The 18,816-nt window shown below is 45.8% G+C and overlaps 1 protein-coding gene across 1 annotated transcript in view; it reads right to left on the reverse strand.

Moving 5' to 3' along the window:
- IQCH (IQ motif containing H) overlaps positions 1-18,816 on the reverse strand; it is a 192,115-nt gene that overhangs the window by 51,244 nt on the left and 122,055 nt on the right. Inside the window, exons 15-16 of the mRNA XM_084879603.1 lie at positions 7,897-8,017; positions 2,219-2,505 (exon numbers count right to left, since the gene is read on the reverse strand). Coding sequence (XP_084735729.1) covers positions 2,219-2,505; positions 7,897-8,017 — 408 coding nt within the window. The remainder of the gene's footprint in view (positions 1-2,218; positions 2,506-7,896; positions 8,018-18,816) is intronic.

Here is an 18,816-nt window from a genome sequence, read left to right on the forward strand (position 1 = left end):
GCTAACCTACTTCCCTTGCCAATGTAGAAACACCTCTGATGTACTTCCTGAGAACTTTCTCCACGGTGCTATTGAAAACTATAACACAAATGGCCGTATACTCAAATATTAACAGGAAGAGATGAGAAGTCATAGCGTGATAAAACCAGAGAACCCTGGGTTAATATTTATCTATCCCATCCATCATGATGTCTGAGCTCTTTCTCTAAAAGCCTTGGCACCACCATCCAGCATCTGCTAGAGTACCCTCTAAATTGTTCATTACTTCATTCTTTCAACAAATATTTACTGGACACCCACTTTGTTCCCGGGCAGAGATTGTGCTGAGAAATGAGTAGGGAGTAAAAAGAGACACAGTACATCTACAGGAGGAGACAGCTTTAATCAGACAATCATGTAAACACGTTTAAAATTGTAGCTCTGATAAGTGGCGTGAAGAAAAGGTACATGGTGATGTGAGAACCTATAACAGGTGAGTTTGGCTTAGTCAGGGAAGACTCTCCTAAGAAAGCATGGCTTGTGCTGAAATATAATGAATGGGAGGGGGGTGAGCCAGGTAAAGAAGAAGAGACAAGAGCATTTCAGGCGGAGGGGCAGCATGTGGAAAGGCCCTGAGGCAGGAGGTGATATGATGACTAAGGGGAGCAGAGAGAGGCGGATGAGGTTGAAAAAAAAAAGAGAGAGAGAAACAGAGAGGGAGTTATTGTGAGAACAGATGGGCACATGGGACCAGGCAAGTGAAGGGTGGAATCGTTATTCCAGAACCACAGAAGGGTGGGTCACCCAGGGACAGGACCCACTGACTGCCATGTGCAATTCTTGTACCAAATGCAAATAAATAAAAACCACTAGTTAACCAGCCCCATAGTTCCAGCCTCCATCCTGCCCCATAGATGGCAGGTTTAATCCTTCTTTCTCAATACAAACATTTGGGGAGGGCTGCCTCCTCTGGCCCCTTCCTCCATCCTCCCCCCCATTTCCCTGCCACTCAGCTCTTCCACTAGAGGCACTGTTTCTTTGCTCCCTCCTCCCAGGGTAGATTATTTCTGAATGCCCTTTAGTTGTCCTGTTCGCTCTCAACGTGTGGACCTGAGAAAGAAAGGTAAAACCAATGAAGGGCTCAGGAAGGCAAATGGAAAATGATGATGGAACAAGCTAAAAACTTCCCAAACATATAATCTCACTTTGAAACCGTCATTGGACTGAAATAGATAATCATGAACCTGAGGATAATGAATATGAAACAACTAGAGAGCATTTACAATGTTGGCTGGCCAGAGGATATCGGGAGAGGGAGAGCAGGAGGCCTTTTCATCCTTTAGACAGAGGTCTGTCTGGTCACCCATCACTAACCAAGGAGGAACTGAACCCTTAAAAACAAATCCTGTGAAGTAGTGGTGAATTTAGACATTATAATCAAGAATGTTATACATCAGAGCCACACATGTCCACTCGAGGATCTTCCAGATGAAATGCTGAACATAGAAAAGCATGTTGTAGAATAATAACATATAGGATGTTCTGATATACAAAAAGTTGATGCAACTGTATATTATATATTGGTAATCAATGTGCATAAAGATGTTGAAAGGAATCAAAGTCCCAAATGTGAGACAGTGGTCACCTCTGGGATGAGGAAGGGCCACAGGAGGAGGACTGGCAAGGAGTACATAGGATTGGAGCGGCACTGGCACCATTTTATTTCTTAAGTTGGGTCGGGACATATAATGTTAATTATATTACTATTTAAACCTTTTTATATTTATAAAATGTTTTCCAACACATTTTTTAGAAGAAAAAATTGACAACCTGTTTCTGGTGAATTACTAAGAAAAGGAACAGACACAAGGTCTCAACTCCTTTCTGATGATTGACATTCTATTTAAAAGCAGGTTCTAGATAGGTTCAATCCCTAGAAGGCATAAAATAAACTCATGATAAGACACAGGTGGAAAATTAAAGCCCAATCAACAGAGCTATGTGGCATGAGCTATGGTCACTTAAACTCCAACTGTACCCAAATGAGAAGACCCTATATTTCCAGACATAAAGCCCGGGCTCACATGGATTGGCACAGAACCATGTGGGTGCTGAATTACTGTCAGCTCACCTGGTGAGCGGTGAATCTTAGAAGCTCCCTTCCACGCCCGATTGCATGGGTGTAAACAGTGTGGAGTCTACATATTTTAGTAGTTCACGTGGCATCAAGTCGACTTACCTGCTGTTCCATGGTTCTTGGGTCAATAAAGGTCACCAGGTCTATAGAAAAGTAACCGACCACATTTCTCAGTTTACAAGCTTTTCCAATTTTGAAGCACAAAGAAATTAGAACTTGGGAATTCACTGAGGCCTGAGGCATGGTGGTACCAGAGGAGATGAAGGGGCCCTCTGCATGCAACTGGTCCCCCGTGGACAGCACTTTGATGTCTCCGTTGGGCTCTATGACCATGTCCACTGTCAGGTTGGTGACACTTTCCACAGGTGGGTATGCCTCGACCACGCCTCCTGGTGGGACAAACATGGAGTAGGTGAAAGGATTTGCTCACCTGGACTGAGCCCACTTAGAACAGAAGGAAAGAGGCCAAGCCTTGGCAGATGGACTGGGTCTCAGGTTGTGCATCTGCTGTGTATTGGGAGACTTTGGGCAAGTAGCTTCCATTCTCTGAACTTTCTTTCCCTCATCTGTACAATGGGTGTAATGAAACCAACTGACCAGGTTGTTGTGAGTCTTAGAGGTGCAGTGTTTATAGTGTGTAGCCCAATGGTTGGTATACAGAAGGGCTCAATGGATGGAAGTTTTCTGATCATACTAAGGGAGGCACCATAAATATCCCTAAGTGTATGCCCATCTATACTAATAAAAGAGAAATATGCAAATTGACTGTACCTCCACGACACCCACCAGCCAATCAGGAGTGTGTATACAAATTAACCCAACAAAAAATGGTGGGCTAATTTGCATACACAGGCTTGGTGCAAAGACCAAAGACTAAAGACTGAAGAGGCTTGGCTTCTCCACTGTGGTCAGAGTGAAGGCCTGGGTCCTGGGTGCTGGAGGAAAACCAGTGCTGGCAGCCAAGGGAAGGAAGGCCTATTGCATGAATCTTTGTGCAGTGAACCTCTAGTTCATTATATAAACGATGAACCTAAGACCAATAGGCAGATCCCTTAGGGGCAATTAGCTGCCCATGGCCCACAGTTCATACCTTGATGCCTAGTGCTCTTGCTGTTCAACTGCACTGCTTTGTGAAGTTTTGACAGGTTAGGGCTTTTATCAGGTGTAAGAGAACACTGACCATCATGTCAGCCAAAGGACTCCTATCGAAAGCCAGTTGTAAATCATTTTTGAAAATGCTGCCATTCTTGAGGGACAGGTGTGCCTCCTCCTTGCTGATAATAGCTTTATAATTTATCGTATTTACCTTTTACTCTGCATACAAAAATCACAAATTTGATGCTTAATCACAGCAACAATATTAGCCCCAGCTAATTTTGTCGGCTAGCCCAGTGGTGTTCACAAATATCACATGGCCCTGGCTTTCTGTTTTTTTAGGCCTAAATAAGTTTTACTATAGATATCCCATTTGTAGAAAACAACTTTAAACATTACTTTTGAAGAATTAGGTGATGTGATTTACAAATTAGAACAGCTAAGTGTCCCCTAGACATGGTGGGCTCAGGAGCCTGACAGTGTGAAGATAAAGTTGGTCTGTTATTTCACAAACATGCTGGGAGGTGACCTCTGCCCACAGGCTTTGCGCAGCATCCACAGTGAAATCCTGAGACTTTGGCGGTTCTTAAATGCAGCCATCTGTTATTTTATGCAAAGGCACTTTCCTTACATTTCCAGAAATGTTGTTGGAAGGCTGAGTTTTAGAAGGAAAATGGACTTATTTTTTGGGGTTTGTTTGAGATACGCTTTTCTTCAAATGAGGCCTATTCGGGTGTGCTGTACCTAAATGCCAACTGTTGAGGAATTAGCAAGGTTAACTCAATAAAACAACAACAAAATCCACACAAAAAACACACCCATCGAGTCTCTCTGATTTAGGTAACTTTATGATTTTAGCCGTCACATACATTTCAAAAGATAGCGCTTCAGCAGAAACACATTGTCCTTTCTACCTACATGATTACTTTAAATTTTTACTTCAAAGTAGCTTATTTGTATGGTCCTCTCAGCATCATGACCACAATGTTTTTTCACTGTTAATTTTGTTCCTTTCAAAGCAATTAATTCCTTTCTTTAAAAAGAAAAAGGTATTGCCTTTGACATAATTCTATGGCAATGCAGAAATCAAATTTTCAGGACATTCTGCTGCCATAAGCACACTCGAGAGAGCAGAAATGAAATGAGCCAGGCAATGGTGGGAGATGGTGGGTGGTAACCTGAGGGTCAGAAAGCCTTGGGGACAGTGTTGTTTAATCAGTGAACATTTCTAGGCCTGATGTATGCACTAGGCTTAGAGCTGGGCAGAGGTTTGAAAACACATGACTTACTAGAACCGTTTTTTTGTTTTTGTTTTTTGTTTTTGAAATGTGCTAAAATGGTAGGATCTCACTGTGTTCCCATTTACCACGTGGTAGTGATTTTTTCCAAGTCACTTCTTAGCTTTGAGCTTGTTTCTTCATTTGTAAAGCTGGTTCTTTAATAAAGCTAGTTCTACCTCTCATAAATAGGCACTGTTTATAATGTGGCTGAAAGAAAGACAAGGAAGGAAGGAAGGAAGGAAGGAAGGAAGGAAGGAAGGAAGGAAGGAAGGAAGGAAGGAAGAAAGGAAGGAAGGAAGGAGTGTGGGAGGGGGGGAGGGAAGGAAAAAAGAAAGAGACAAAGAGAGAAAAAGGGTGAAAGAAAGGATAGAGATGAGCAGATGAACAGAGAGTCAGGTGAAGCCTAAACTTGTGGTTATACAGCTCTGAGGAGACAAGACAGGAGCTGGGAACACTCTTTCTACTCTGCAAAGATCACATGAAAATACATAGATTAAAGGAAGGTTTGCAGGCTGACCTTGGACAATCTGAGAACTTTCTAATATCCTGTCCTGGATGGACCTGGAGGTCTTCACATCTTTCTCTTCTTACTTAAAAAGAATCCCTTATTCTTTTTTTTTAAATCCTCACCCAAAGATATGCTTCATTGCAGAGAGAGAGCGAGAGAGCGAGAGAGCGAGAGAGGGAGAGGGAGAGGGAGAGTGAGAGCGAGAGCGAGAGAGAGAGAGAGAGAGAGAGAGAGAGAGAGAAAGAGAGAGAGAAACATCAATTGTTTCCGTACTCAATCTGACCTGGGATTGAATTTGTAATCTTTTGGTAAACGAGACAATGCTCTAACCGACTGAGCCACCTGGCCAAGGGAAGAATATCTTATTCTTTTTGTTGTTGTTTTTAATCTTTACCCGAGAATATTTTTCCATTGATTTTTTTTTTAGAGTGAGTGGAAGGAAGTGGGTGAGACAGAGAAACACCGTTGTGAGAGAGACACATCAAGTGGTTGCTTCCCTTGACTGGAAAGGGGATGAAGTCTGCAACTGAGGTAAGGAACCCTTGACTGAAATAGAACCTGAGACCCTTCAGTTCTCAGGCCGAGGCTCAATCCACTGAGCCAAACCGCACGGGGCAAGAATCCCTTATTCTTGACCATTTTCTTTTGTTGTTGTGATCGGTACCTTATTTTCTTCTATTTATCCTTGGGGTTGACTCTTTTAGTTTGGTTTTTCTGTCAGTGGAAATTCGTGGAGTTACAGACATTTAGATTTGAGAGAACACTGCAGATCATGCAGCAATATCTCCCCCACCTGTGAAAACCCTCTTCAACATTCTTGTTAGATGGCTGGCCATCCAACCCCTTGCTTAAATGGTTCATTAGCAGTGTTGGCTAAGCCCTCCAATCCCACCCTGCCCACCAGTGTGTTCCAACAACCAACAGGTCTCCACGCTCTCTTGCACACTGAGCCAAGATGTGTTCCTTGATAAATATTCCACCTGCTCTGGGCTCTGGCCAACACTCCTGGAGCAACATAGGTGTAGCCTTTTGTTGAGTCTATTACATAACAACAGAGGGATTTGGGGCAAGGTAGCTTATCTCTTGTACTGCAGTTTCTTCCTCTATAGGATAAAGGTGATAATGGTACCCACCTCATAAGATTATGAGGAGGACCAAATGAATTAATATACATGTACTTAGAATAGTGCCTGGCATACAATATGCACCCATGGTGCTTATTATCTGATCGTCACTGCTATTAGCATGATTGTCCTGTTGCTGCTGTTACCATATAATATTACAGTATTATGATATTATTACATATTGATGTTAATATAATATTATCACCTGATGGTGGTGAATAGATGAAAAGATATCTTCTATAGTCTGTTACACTGGCCTTCTCTTTTCTTTCATGTGGGTAAGCATATAAGAATATCTGCCTGATGCTGTAACCTCCTAGAGAGTAAGCGGCACTGCATGGGTGTCTCTGGGTGTAACACTCCCACAGGGATTTCTGCCACTGGGGATAAACATCATTTGCTCCATTCATCCCCTCACTCACGGGCCTCCTAATGTCTTTAGAAAATGAGGAGGAGTCAGGAGGAGGAGGATGAAAGGAACGGAACTGTAGAGGATCCTTATTTAGCAACTAGAGGCCAGGTGCATGAAATTCTTGCATGGGAAGGAGATGGGGAGGAAGTCTTTCAGTCTGGCCTGCACCCTCTCACAATCCAGGACTGTTGGCTCCTAACTGCTCACCTGCCTGCCTGCCTGCCTTCCTGATCACCCCTAACCACTCTGCCCAGCTGTCTGATCTCCCCTAACCACTCACCTGCCTGCCTGATTGCCCCTAACTACCTTGGGCCCCGCCACCAAGGCTTCATCTGGAAGGATGTCCAGAATGACATCCAGAAGATCATTCAGCTGTCTGGTCTAATTTACATATTACACTTTCATTATTATAGAACGTTCTACCTTCACAAAGGGAAGTGAGACCATTTCCACCCTCCCAGGAAACAGGAGGAAACTGACATTTATTTCCCATTGCAGGTAGAATCCTTCACATCTGTTTCGCTGACTCCTCCCACCTGTAGAGGGCCTCCTGGGAAGGCACATGGACATCCTTTAAATTGTCAGCTGAGCCCCATGTCCCGTTACACCCCCCCAAGAGGGCTGGGGGTGTTATTCAGTTTCTGACTTACCTTTGTCCAGGTGTCAGCAGGGGCGGGTCTAGATATGTAAATCCAGTAATGCTAGGGCCTAGTTAAGAATGCAAATAAGCTCCTTTGACTCTAAAAAATAAACCTGCTGCGGGGCTAGGCTGCTCACTGCCTCTCCATCAGAGAATGGCGCCAACCTGGCTCCCAGCTTGATGAATCTATTTCTTCCTCTTGGTCTCTTTCTTTCTTTCATTTCTTAATCCCCAGCTCCTCCACTCAGGAACCTACTGTTTCCTTTTCCGTGATGGAGATGGACACGGAAAACAGGAAAACAGAGAAACAGTGCCTCCCCTCCCCGCCCCCGCACCCACCAACTCTGAAGTAGGCGAGTGCAGAAAGTGGGCCTCCAAGGGCTTAAGAACTTTGCTCGTGGTCATGGTGAGATCCAGATCCAGGTCACCCACCGGGTCGTAAAGCCCACCTCTCAGGAGCAGTCCGTGGTGCGCATAAAGGGCTGTGTTCCTGAGCTGCGCCTGCCACGCTTGGTGTGCTCAGTTCCTATTTACTTGAGGGGCCAAGTGCAAGATAAATATTTAGGCAAAGTTTAAAAGAGGGAAAGAGTCTGCTGTTGGAGCCCTTTTCCGAACCAACACAAGAGATGCAAGGCATTTAAATTGGCCCCAGGTTGACCCCAGACTAGAATTCTAGTTTGTGGAAACAGGAGCTCAATGGAAACTTTACAGTCTTATTTACCTTGACTGAGAAGTGTGGAAAGGAATTTCCCCCACGTGGGGAAGCGTTTCTCATTGACTGGCTGAGCGTGCTGTGCTAAAAGGTCCACCAGCTCCTCGGAGATCTTCATCAAAGCTGGCTCCTGCAGAAACAAATTAAATAGAACCACAAGCAATTTTACTACAGAAATGAAAACTGCTTGTGGAGTGATTAAAAACCAGGCCTCCAACAGGCAAAAAAGAAAAAAAAAATGTGGTTACTGTTTACCCAGAGTCAGAAAGCCATTTTGAAAAGTTTCTCTATTTTTCTAGCCATTTCTGTTTTCATAGTTCAAAGTGATGTGGCCCCTCAATGTTGCTGCTCATGTGCCTGTTGTCCCTGTAAGGCAGCAGGCAATCCGGGTTTCAGCCCACAGCTGCCTGGCCAGCTGTGTCCTAGGGCAATGTGCCTCCCCACTCGGGGCCTCAGTGTCTCATGATGTGAGATCAGATCCTTTAGACCTGAATGTTTTCACTCTATGACTCCACCAGGGCTGGCCGGGGAGAAATTAGCGTGGGGAGGGTCTGTCTTGGGCACCTCTGTATCTTTAAGCTGCGCCCCCTCCCCTTTGGTGAGGGGCTTCCATGTAACCATGTGAACAAAACCTTACACTTTGGGCTGAGGCTGTAGATGTGGGGCTTTGGGTGGGGGCAGGTTGGAGGAGTGTGGTGAGGAGGGGGCCTGGCCCCAGTTTCCCACATTCCCCATGGGTCACAGCTTCACTTAACATGACATGAGACTGGCCCCTTAGCATCATAAAACAACCTCAAACTACAGCCTCCTGCCAAAGTGAAAACAGTGGGAAACCCTTTTAGAATAAGAAGCTCGCTTTTTCATATAAAAGCCTTGGTTTGTCAGGACAATTTTTTATTTTTTTTAAATTTTTTAAAAAATAATCTTAGACCCGTGGTCAGCTAACTCATGAGCCATATGTGGCTCTCTGGCCCCTTGAGTGTGGCTCTTCCACAAAATAGCACGGCCTGGGTGAGTATTTTGAAGAAGTGCATTTGTACTGTGTGCAAAGCCCCAGCACGGGGACATTTCCCAGAGGAAAGTCTGCTGTGGGAATTGGGGGGGGGGGGGCGGGGGAGAGACCGAGTCCTGTCATGAGAGGTCCACTGCTGGGGGCGCGGGTGGGGTGACACTCAGTGGGGGATGCTGGGACCCACGGAGGCAGCTCAGGCCATGATTATCTCTCTGAGGAAACAACATGGAGACAAATAACGGGGAGACAAATAAGTTAATATCTGTTAACTTGCTTCTTTATTTTTAAAGCACCTGATAGGAAATATAATAATTCACTAAGCGGTTTGGCTCAGTGGATAGAGCGTCGGTCTGCCGACTGAAGGGTCCCGGGTTCGATTCCGGTCAGGGGCATGTACCTTGGTTGCCGGCACATCCCCTGTGGGGAGTGTGCAAGAGGCAGCTGGTCGATGTTTCTCTCTCATTGACGTTTCTAGCTCTCTATCTCTCTCCCTTCCTCTCTGTAAAAAAATCAATAAAATATATTTTTTTAAAAATAGAGAGAGAGAGAGAGAGGAGAGAGAGAGAGAGAGAGAGAGAGAGAGAGAGAGAGAGAGAGAGAGAATACAGCAGGACCTGCAACTCATATCCAAGAAAAAGCAAAATGATATTCAGTGTAAGAGATTTAATTTACCTCGCCCCCCCCCCCCCCCACACCCCTAGCCCCAAAGCAACCCTCCACAGCACAGTGCCTGCTGGGGACTCAGCTGCTTGTGAACTGGGGGGTGAGGCCAGAGCTCAGACCCAGGGGCCAAGGACTCCCTCACAGCAGCGGGGGCCACGCTGAGACGCCGCTTCCCTGGGAGCCTGCGGGCGCAGTGGTCACACAGGGCCTCCTGATGTCGGCCGTGAGTTCTCAGGTTGGGGGCAGTTTCTGTTCGCTAGTGATTCTCATTCTGCGTAGTACACACATAATTATTGCACCTTTAAGGGTGGATGCCGGGAAGGGATGATCTATAGCTATTTGGGTTCATTCTGTTCAGAATAAATGTAAATACACACATACACACACTCACACGCACAAGGACACAGCCATGCCGAAGAAACCCCCAAATTCCTGGGAACCATCAAACAGTGGTTGTAAAACACCCTCTCTTGTCAGGGCAGGCTCACGTTCATGATCTCATTCGGTCCGTCTGTAACACTGAGGCACAGCGCCCTCCCCTGCTTCACAAACTGGAAGCGGAGGCCGGGGCCAGCTCTGAGCTGGCACATTCTGTTATTGGATGATTTTTGACACGTGACTGTGAACAGAAAGCGATGGCACTGGGGAACCATTGCTAGTCTGCTTTCTTTTCTGCTTTCTCACCCTCCCAGTGTGTGTAAGTGTGAGTGTGAGTGTGAGTGTGTGTGTGTGTGTGTGTGTGTGTGTGTGTAGTCTGTTATAGGCTAGGAACCTGGCACATGTTCCCCATCTTAGAAACCTGGGAGTCAGTGTCTTTTCATTGAGTCGCATCAAGGTCACGGACCCCTGAGTCAGGGTGTCAGCACGCCTATCACCCACCTGGAGCCGACCGAAGAGACCGAGTGACTCTGGGGCTGTGGAAAGTATGGACCTTGTTGACAATAAACAAATGTTAGAAAAGTATCTTTTACTTTTTGGAAAAAAAAAAATCAGAATTCCAGATTTTCATTGCATCAGGATTGCACTGGCTCTGCCCATCACAGCAGCTGCTGGCCTGTGTGGAGCTGATAACTCCAGAGCTGTTCCCACCCCTGCACAGCCTGTCACCCTTCGCCCTGCTCCCACACTTACCCCCTCACCCTGTCACCCTTTGCCCAGCACCCACATTTGCCCCTCAGCCTGTCACCCTTTGCCCAGCACCCACATTTACCCCTCAGCCTGTCACCCTTTGTCCAGCACCCACATTTACCCCTCAGCCTGTCACTATTTGTCCAGCACCCACATTTGCCCCTCAGCCTGTCACTCTTTGTCCAGCACCCACATTTGCCCCTCAGCCTGTCACTCTTTGTCCAGCACCCACATTTACCCTCAGCCTGTCACCCTTTGCCCAGCACCCACACTTACCCCCTCAGCCTGTCACCCTTTGCCCAGCACCCACATTTACCCCTCAGCCTTGTCCAGCACCCACATTTACCCCTCAGCCTGTCACCCTTTGTCCAGCACCCACATTTACCCCTCAGCCTGTCACTCTTTGTCCAGCACCCACATTTACCCTCAGCCTGTCACTCTTTGTCCAGCACCCACATTTACCCTCAGCCTGTCACCCTTTGTCCAGCACCCACATTTACCCTCAGCCTGTCACCCTTTGTCCAGCACCCACATTCACCCTCAGCCTGTCACCCTTTGCCCAGCACCCACACTGATCCCTCAGAGTGTGACAGTAGTCATGACCTTGGAGCGTTCCAGGAAGCATGGACCTTGCCCCTCAGCTCTTTCTCTTTTTCTATCAAGAAAGTGTAAATTTGAAGGAAGAGATATTTGACTGAAGGAAATTCAGGACATCTCAGGGGAAGCTGCTAGCATATCCAATTTAATACTGCAGCTACTTTAAACTCCTGAGAGTTAACTTTCTCAAGTAAATTCTCTCTCTCTCTCTCTCTCTCTCTCTCTCTCTCTCTCTCTCTCTCTGTGTGTGTGTGTGTGTGTGTGTATGTGTGTTGGGGAGGATGGGAGAGGAGGAAGAAGGAATACAAATGAGAATGCTCTAAGTATCAGTCCCACCAAAACTCATTTTACCTTAGAAGCTTTTTGGCTGGCTCTGCAGTGGTGAGTTAAGCAAATAGCTTTTTGGCTCATCACCTCCAACCCCCACATCAGACATTGTGTGACAGTGTTCAGAAGAGAAACCCAGAGACACCTAGATAGTCCTGCTTCACAGAGCTTTCTGACGCCCCTAAAAGGAGGGATGGCTCAAGGCAGAAAGATGGAGAGAAGGGAGGGATTCCAAATTCAAGGGTGTGTTTGCTGTGCGTGAGCTACTTTTTACCATTGTGGACACTTTCGAGGTACGATAACAGCTCTCACTTGTGGAAAGCTTACCAAGTGGCAGGCCTGTAGCAAGGGGTGTATATTTATTATCTCAAAGCCATTTTCTGAAGTGGTTACTCTATGAACACGCTGGGTCAGATGAGGTCATCCGCATGTGAGGCTAAGTCTGTGCTGTCCACTTGATGAAAAAAATGGTAGAGAGGACAACTGTTGTTGGCTGTCCAGCATCTTTGTCCCTCTTTCAGGGTAATGGTGTCCCAAACACCTTTTCAGGAACTGCCACTTTCCCATTCTTAGCTATGCAAGTTGACTGAGAGTGACTCTCCCCTCAGCTCCCAGGGTGGGGCCCTGGTTAGCAAAACCATACCCTGGCCACAGTCATTGGTGCAGGATGGGCACGTGACCCACCTAGTCCAATCAGATGTTAGGAAGCCCTTCCTGGGGCCTCCTGAGTGTGCTGCGCCTGCACAGCCAGGCTTGGTGAGCCTGAGAGAGGGCGGTGAAGGGTTAAGAAAAGACAGACAAGAGAATAAAGGTGGGTCTGGGTGGAACACTGCTATCTCTGATGGAGAGAGACAATGCCACGGCCTGCAAGCCGAGTCTTTATTTTATAGTTAGATTACACGATGCAAAGTAAGGGTGTGGTTACAATGTTCTCCTGGGTTCTGAATCTACTCAATTACACGCACCTGACCAAGCTTTGTTTACTTGCTGCACCTCCCGCAGCTTATATCACTTAGTCACGTGGGACCACAGGTTCGGACCATAACCTGTCCAAACACTGTAGCTGCTCTCCACACTGAGAAAGAGGCTTTATGCTCTTCTGAGAATGCTATGGTCGGCAAACTGCGGCTCTCAAGCTGCATGTGGAACTTTGGCCCCTTGAGTGTGGCTCTTCCACAAAATACCACGGCCTGGGCGAGTCTATTTTGAAGAAGTGGCGTTAGAAGAAGTTTAAGTTTAAAAAATTTGGCTCTCCAAAGAAATTTCAATCGTTGCGCTGTTGATATCTGGCTCTGTTGGCTGATGAGTTTGCCGACCACTGGCCTTGACGAAGAACAAGCTCCAGGAGCTATTGCAGCCATCGTTAACCCTGAGAACAGCAGCCTTTGGATGGAGCCGACCGGTGTGAAATGGAGAGGTGAGATGGAAAGCAACTGGTTCCTTGGTGATACTGAGCCACTGGATTAAGTTTTGTTGGAAGCCAGACCAATCTTTGCATTTTCAGTGAGCCAGATAATAAATTCTCTTTATCTTAAAAGCTCCTTTGAGTTGGGTTTGCGATTACTTGAAGTTGAAACATTTTAAGCTGATACCAGTGGGTGGCCGCACCATGGCTCCTGGCATCCCTGTTGGCTGCAGGGGCGAGCAAACGCTCCGGTCAGCCCTGGGCACGGGCTCCCCGCGCCCTGCGGTCAGTAGCGGCGTCTGCGCCCATTCCTTCCCAGGAAGAGGGTGAGAAACAGGCCCTCCTTAGGGTGCAAAAATATGCTGAGAGGATGAAGAAAAAAAAAAAAAATGAAACCGTCTCCGGCAAGTCATAAACTACTCCCCACACCTACTTAAAGCTTAAGACTGCTTTAGTGCTCCATGTTTAATTGTTAATTGAGAATTTAGAAATCAAAAATGCCAACTTTGCCTCCGACGAGATGGAAAATTATGCTGCCGTGGAAGGTGGCGTAATGCAAAGCAGCCAGCATTACGGAGGCACACAAATGTTTTCGGTATGTAAAATTGCTTTGTAAAATATTTGCTCCATCTGCCGAGAGCGGCGGAGACAATTTCCCCCCGATAGCTAATGGCCCATCTCGGCTGTGTGGCAGGCGATTCGCTGCGGCGGCGGCTCTCATTAAACAGAATGGGGAGAGCGCGGGCCCGTAATCCCACACTTAGGGCCTTATCCACCCGCCCCTCCTGTCCCCCGAGCCTGCCCTCGCTGCCCCGCCTCCATTTGCCCCCATGTGCGGGCTTAGCAGTGGATCCCACTGGAGGAGCGTTTTGTCCAACTGAGGCACACAGGTCGCGCCTCCACCGGGTGCTCGGCACCAATGCATCGCCCAGATCAGCAGCTCTAGAAAGGCTCATTCCCCTGCAACACAGCATCTGCACTGCTGTGACTCTGTCTCCCCCTCTCCGCAGGGGGCCGTGGCTTTCTTCCCGGGCTCACCCAGTCCCGCTGCAGCTGGGCTTTGCGTGGATCAAGATGAAGCGTTTCTGGAAATTCCTAATGGGACTTCGCACACGCACAAAAGCAGGAAAAAAAAAAAAAAAAAATGCTCCCCGCGCCTGGACTGCAAGCCTGAGGGATGCTGCCCTGGGTGCCCGGGCGTGGCGGCCTGGGATTGGCGGCCTGGGGTCGCTCTCTTCATAGGAGTTGTGTACGCTGCACCCTAAGTCACGTCAGCAGCTGCTAAAGGAACAGTTAAAGATAAATAATCCTGGGTGGTTTAAAAAAAGAATATGTTCCTGTTTGGGGAATGCTACGGAAAAAAGTTACAGCAGCAAGTGGCAGATTTAAAAAAAAATGTTTTTAATGTGGGAAGATGGGTTTGAAGGACATTCTATTAAATACGAGTGACATTAAGCAAATACATACGAGTTTTTTTAAAAAGAGATCTTTAAAAACAATATTGGAAAGCAGGATCCAGGCGGTTTAAAGCTCAACCGGAAGTGGAAGTAGCTATCATTAGTATGATGATTGGAGATTGGTTTCTTTCTTTCCAGGTAGAGAAATATTACTGGTTGGGGGGGAAAAAAAAATCATTGCATCTGCTGATTAAGCTCTTTATAGTTGAAAATTAAAAACAAAAGAAAACGTGCCTTTGGGGGTTTAATTTTTCTTTCAATTGGTGTGGGAGAAGGTGAATTTGTGGAATGAAATGAGAGACGCTGGGGGGAAATTATATTTTAATTTTCAACAGAAGGAACGGACAAGCATCTACTTTTAAAAATCGGTGTGAAGAGCTGTATCTTTTCTGATATTCCCCCTGTGTACAGATGCAAATGCGTAAGGTGGGTGTGATAGCATTAGATATTTATTATTGCTTTCTTTCTACAGACCATGCTTTGTTCAACTACCCAAAACTAAGGATTTGTGTTCGATCTGGCACAGTTACACGAAAGTCCCGGTCTTCTCAAGGGCATCCCTCTCTGCCCGCGGGGCACGGGGGACAGATGACCAGAAGCAAATGGCGCAGTCGCGGACAAGGCGAGTGAAACTCATTTGGCATCCATTCCGAGTCCCCGGGCCTGCTCCTGTGGTTTTCAGCAAAGTGGGTATTTCCAAAAGAACTCCAATGGGGGCCTCCCTGGATGTGCAAACACTAACCGATTCTCGTTCCTCTCATCTTTTGCTTTATTCCTTCCTTCCACGCTGTTATTGCAAAAAACCGGCAGTTAAATTCAATTGATTCAGAATATTCTGGATCCATATGGCCACCAACCCCGGAGCTGAGGCGGCGAGAGCGCCTCACTGCTGTTCTCCAGCATTTGCCTCTCCCCTGGTCCCCAGATGGCGGGAGTAACATTTAAACCTCCTTTTCTCTGCCTCGTACAATAGACCTTGGCACCATTTCAACTGTTTACTCCGGTAATTAACAGCTCTGATACCACAACAATTACAACTCCTCCACTCTCACCACAATAATGCTATGAATTAGTGAGAGCTAATGGCTGGAAGGTAGAGTGTTTCCAGACTGCGAGATCCGCGCATTTTCAGAATAGAATAAAAAGGTACAAACAGCACGCTTGCCGTAGACAATGATTACCTAGTAATTAGTTTACACAAAGCTCCCTATTTAATGGCAAAACGCTGTAATTAACGTGTGACAGAAAATCAAAGGGTACTTTGCAAGCATATGAAAAATTAACACGGCAGGCCCATAGCTTTATGTACTGATTAGAAGCATATTAAATCAATAGGACACACAAACCAACAGCTTGTAGAGCTGATGGTTATAGGTCCTCGGAAGGGAGACCTGGCTTTCATGTCACTCGGGGAGGCAATTTTCACTCTCCTGTCATCTTCCTCAGGCGCAGAAAGCACCTCAGACCCAGCCCTGGCAGCTCCATGAGAAAATAACCACTGAACCGGAAGAAAACATTCTAAGTCATTTTCAGAGATAAGGAAAAATATGTAAATGATTAAGACTTTTCCAGCGATGGTGGTGACGTGCTGCTACACTAATTAGAAAAGACGCCAGCTGGAACGGGGAAAATGAAGCGACCGGGTCTCAGTCTCATGGTCAGGATCCTCTCAATCGGGTCAATGCCTCTTTACTCAACGTGTAGAAAGTTCAAGCCACTGGGATCCTTTTCTCTTTTTCAAATGATAAGAAGCCAGGGCGCTACTATTCAAAGTTTACTCTTTTAAAGGCATTATCTGGGGAAATAAGGGGGGTAGGCACGATGGGGTCACCATTCTGTATCTTCCACAAATGTATATAATGATAATGGAAACATTGAAAATATTCTGGAATCCTACAAGACCCTAAAAGACCTTCTAAATAATCAAAGAAAGATTATGTTGTATGGATGTGTTCGATGTTACCTGTAATTTAATTGTAACGCAACTTTATGGTAATTTTAATAATAACAGGAAACATCTCTTGAAGGCGTATTGTGTGTTGAGTACGTGGCTAGTCGATTCCCAAAGGTTATCTCGTTGAATTCTCATCATCTCCCCTCGGGACAGGTATTCTCTCTCTTTACAGTTGAAGAGATAGAGACTCAGAGAGCCCATGGTCCCCCCTAAGTAATCTCGGGGTGGACTTTGAGAGCAAAGGTTGTTGCATTGAAGGAACCATTGTGTTTTTTTGCAAGTCTCTGTAGAAAGCAGAAAACTTGCCACAAAGGTCGCAGGTCACAATGGGAGGACCTGATGGGGAACATTTCTCTGGGATTTTCAAACAAGGAGTCTTTTCTACATGTGGCGAAAACACTGGGCCAGCAGGTATGGATGTGCGTCTTAACGGTGGCACAACCATTGTTAGCTATATGAACTTGGGCAAGTCGCCTAACTTCCCAAACATCAGTTTCTCCATCTGTAAGCAAAATAGCGATACCTTCCTTATCAAAGTGGTATGAAAGTAAATGAACAAAAACCTTAGAATTTTCCTGAGATTGAGTGAGACAATTCATGTAAAGTACTGAAATGCCTGACACTCAGCTGGTATTCTATAATGCCATTATTGTTGTTGTTGTTGTTATTAAATGCAAAGAAATTCAAGGCCTTAATAGTTTATTCATAAACCTACAAAAGAGGTCAAGTTTTTAAGATTTAAAAATAGATATATATAACAAATGAATAATTATTGCTATATACCTTACTGATTCAGGGAAAATGATATCCTAGATTTTTTTTTTCTTAACCTAGAAAAACTTAGATTTTTTTTTTAATACCAAGATGTTGTGTTTTTTGTATATATAAAAAAAATAATAAATAAGGACATGAAAAGGTATCTCTTCCTAGCAATTATAAGATACATTTTGACATGTTAAGAAAAAAAGAAAAAGAAAACTGGAAATAACCTAAAATTTCCAATTTAGTTGAATGGTTTAACATGCCAGAGTAAATCAGTATGAGAGAATATTATACAACCAGTAATTGTGATGGCCACATGTAAACATTGAAAATGTTGAAGACCTGATGTTTAAATAGCATATAAATAGCTATGAGAAATAAATACAGCACATTTGGAAATTAATACACAAAAATGAAAACAACTATGCTTGAGAAAAGTGGTTACAAACTTATTTAGTTAAATATACCTTTGATCTGGTTATATTACCTTTTAACTTTTCCAAAACTTTATGTGGTTACAGGGTCATGGTTCTTCAGGATCACCTAATAAACACCATTCAAGGCACCACGCTCAGCCACCCAATAGAGGCCCCTATGGCCCAGTTACTTGCCCATCTGAATGGATGGAGGTCTTCACAATGGAGCAGAGAGTCCTAAGGCACTGATTGACTGATGGTTCTCCTTTGAATTTGGTTTGCTAACTTTGTTCTATAAGGAAGCAAAACCACTGTGATTTATTCTACTTTTTCTAGGCTTGGGTGCCTTGAATTAGTGTATATGCTAGTATATATTTCCTAAATAAAAGGGTAATATGCAAATCTCGACTGAACAGCGGAAGGAATAACTGGTCGCTATGACCCGCACTGACCAAGGCAGGAGCTGCCCCCTGGTGGTCAGTGCACTCCCACCAGGGGACTGCCGCTCGGCCAGAAGCCGGGCTCATGGCTGGTGAGCGCAGCTGTGGTGGCGGAGCCTCTTCCACCTCTGTGGCAGTGCTAAGGATGTCCAACTGCCGGTTTAGGCCTGCTCCCCACAGAGAGCGGGCCTAAGCCACCAGCTGGACCAACCCTGTTCACAGTCTGCTAAAGGGTGCAGGCTGGGCTGTAGGGACTCCCCCCGCCACCCCCCCCCCCCCCCAGCCCACTCAAGTGCAAGAATGTCGTGCACCGGATCTCTGGTATGAAATATAGCAGTGTACCTCAAAAGGCTTGGACTGTACTGGTGAATAAGTGCTCAATAATGTTTAACAAAAAGTACAAACACAGGTGAAACTTCTCTTGCCCAGGACTACAATGCAAAGATCATATCGTAGCTTAGGGCCAGTTCAGTTTCCCTTTCCTCCTTTTTCTTCTGTGGTAAATGGGTGATGCCAAGACGTCTACATCTTATACAGAGGCCCAAAGAAGGTCTGCCAGGGACACCCAAAAGCAAACTGGCTTAGCTCTCTAGACGGAGAAGCCGTTCGAGAAAGACCGTTCTAAGAGCACTGTCACCAGTAACATCACTGCCACCAAGCCAACCTCCGAGGAAGGAGGGAGGGAAGATTTGCCTTTTAAAAACGGAAATAGAAAGAAAACACCGCAAGGACTGGTACCACAGCTGATGTCCACCTCGTCTCCCTACG

Source organism: Pipistrellus hanaki (genome assembly GCF_964339955.1).
Source record: "Pipistrellus hanaki genome assembly, chromosome: 1".
NCBI classification, from domain to species: domain Eukaryota; kingdom Metazoa; phylum Chordata; class Mammalia; order Chiroptera; family Vespertilionidae; genus Pipistrellus; species Pipistrellus hanaki.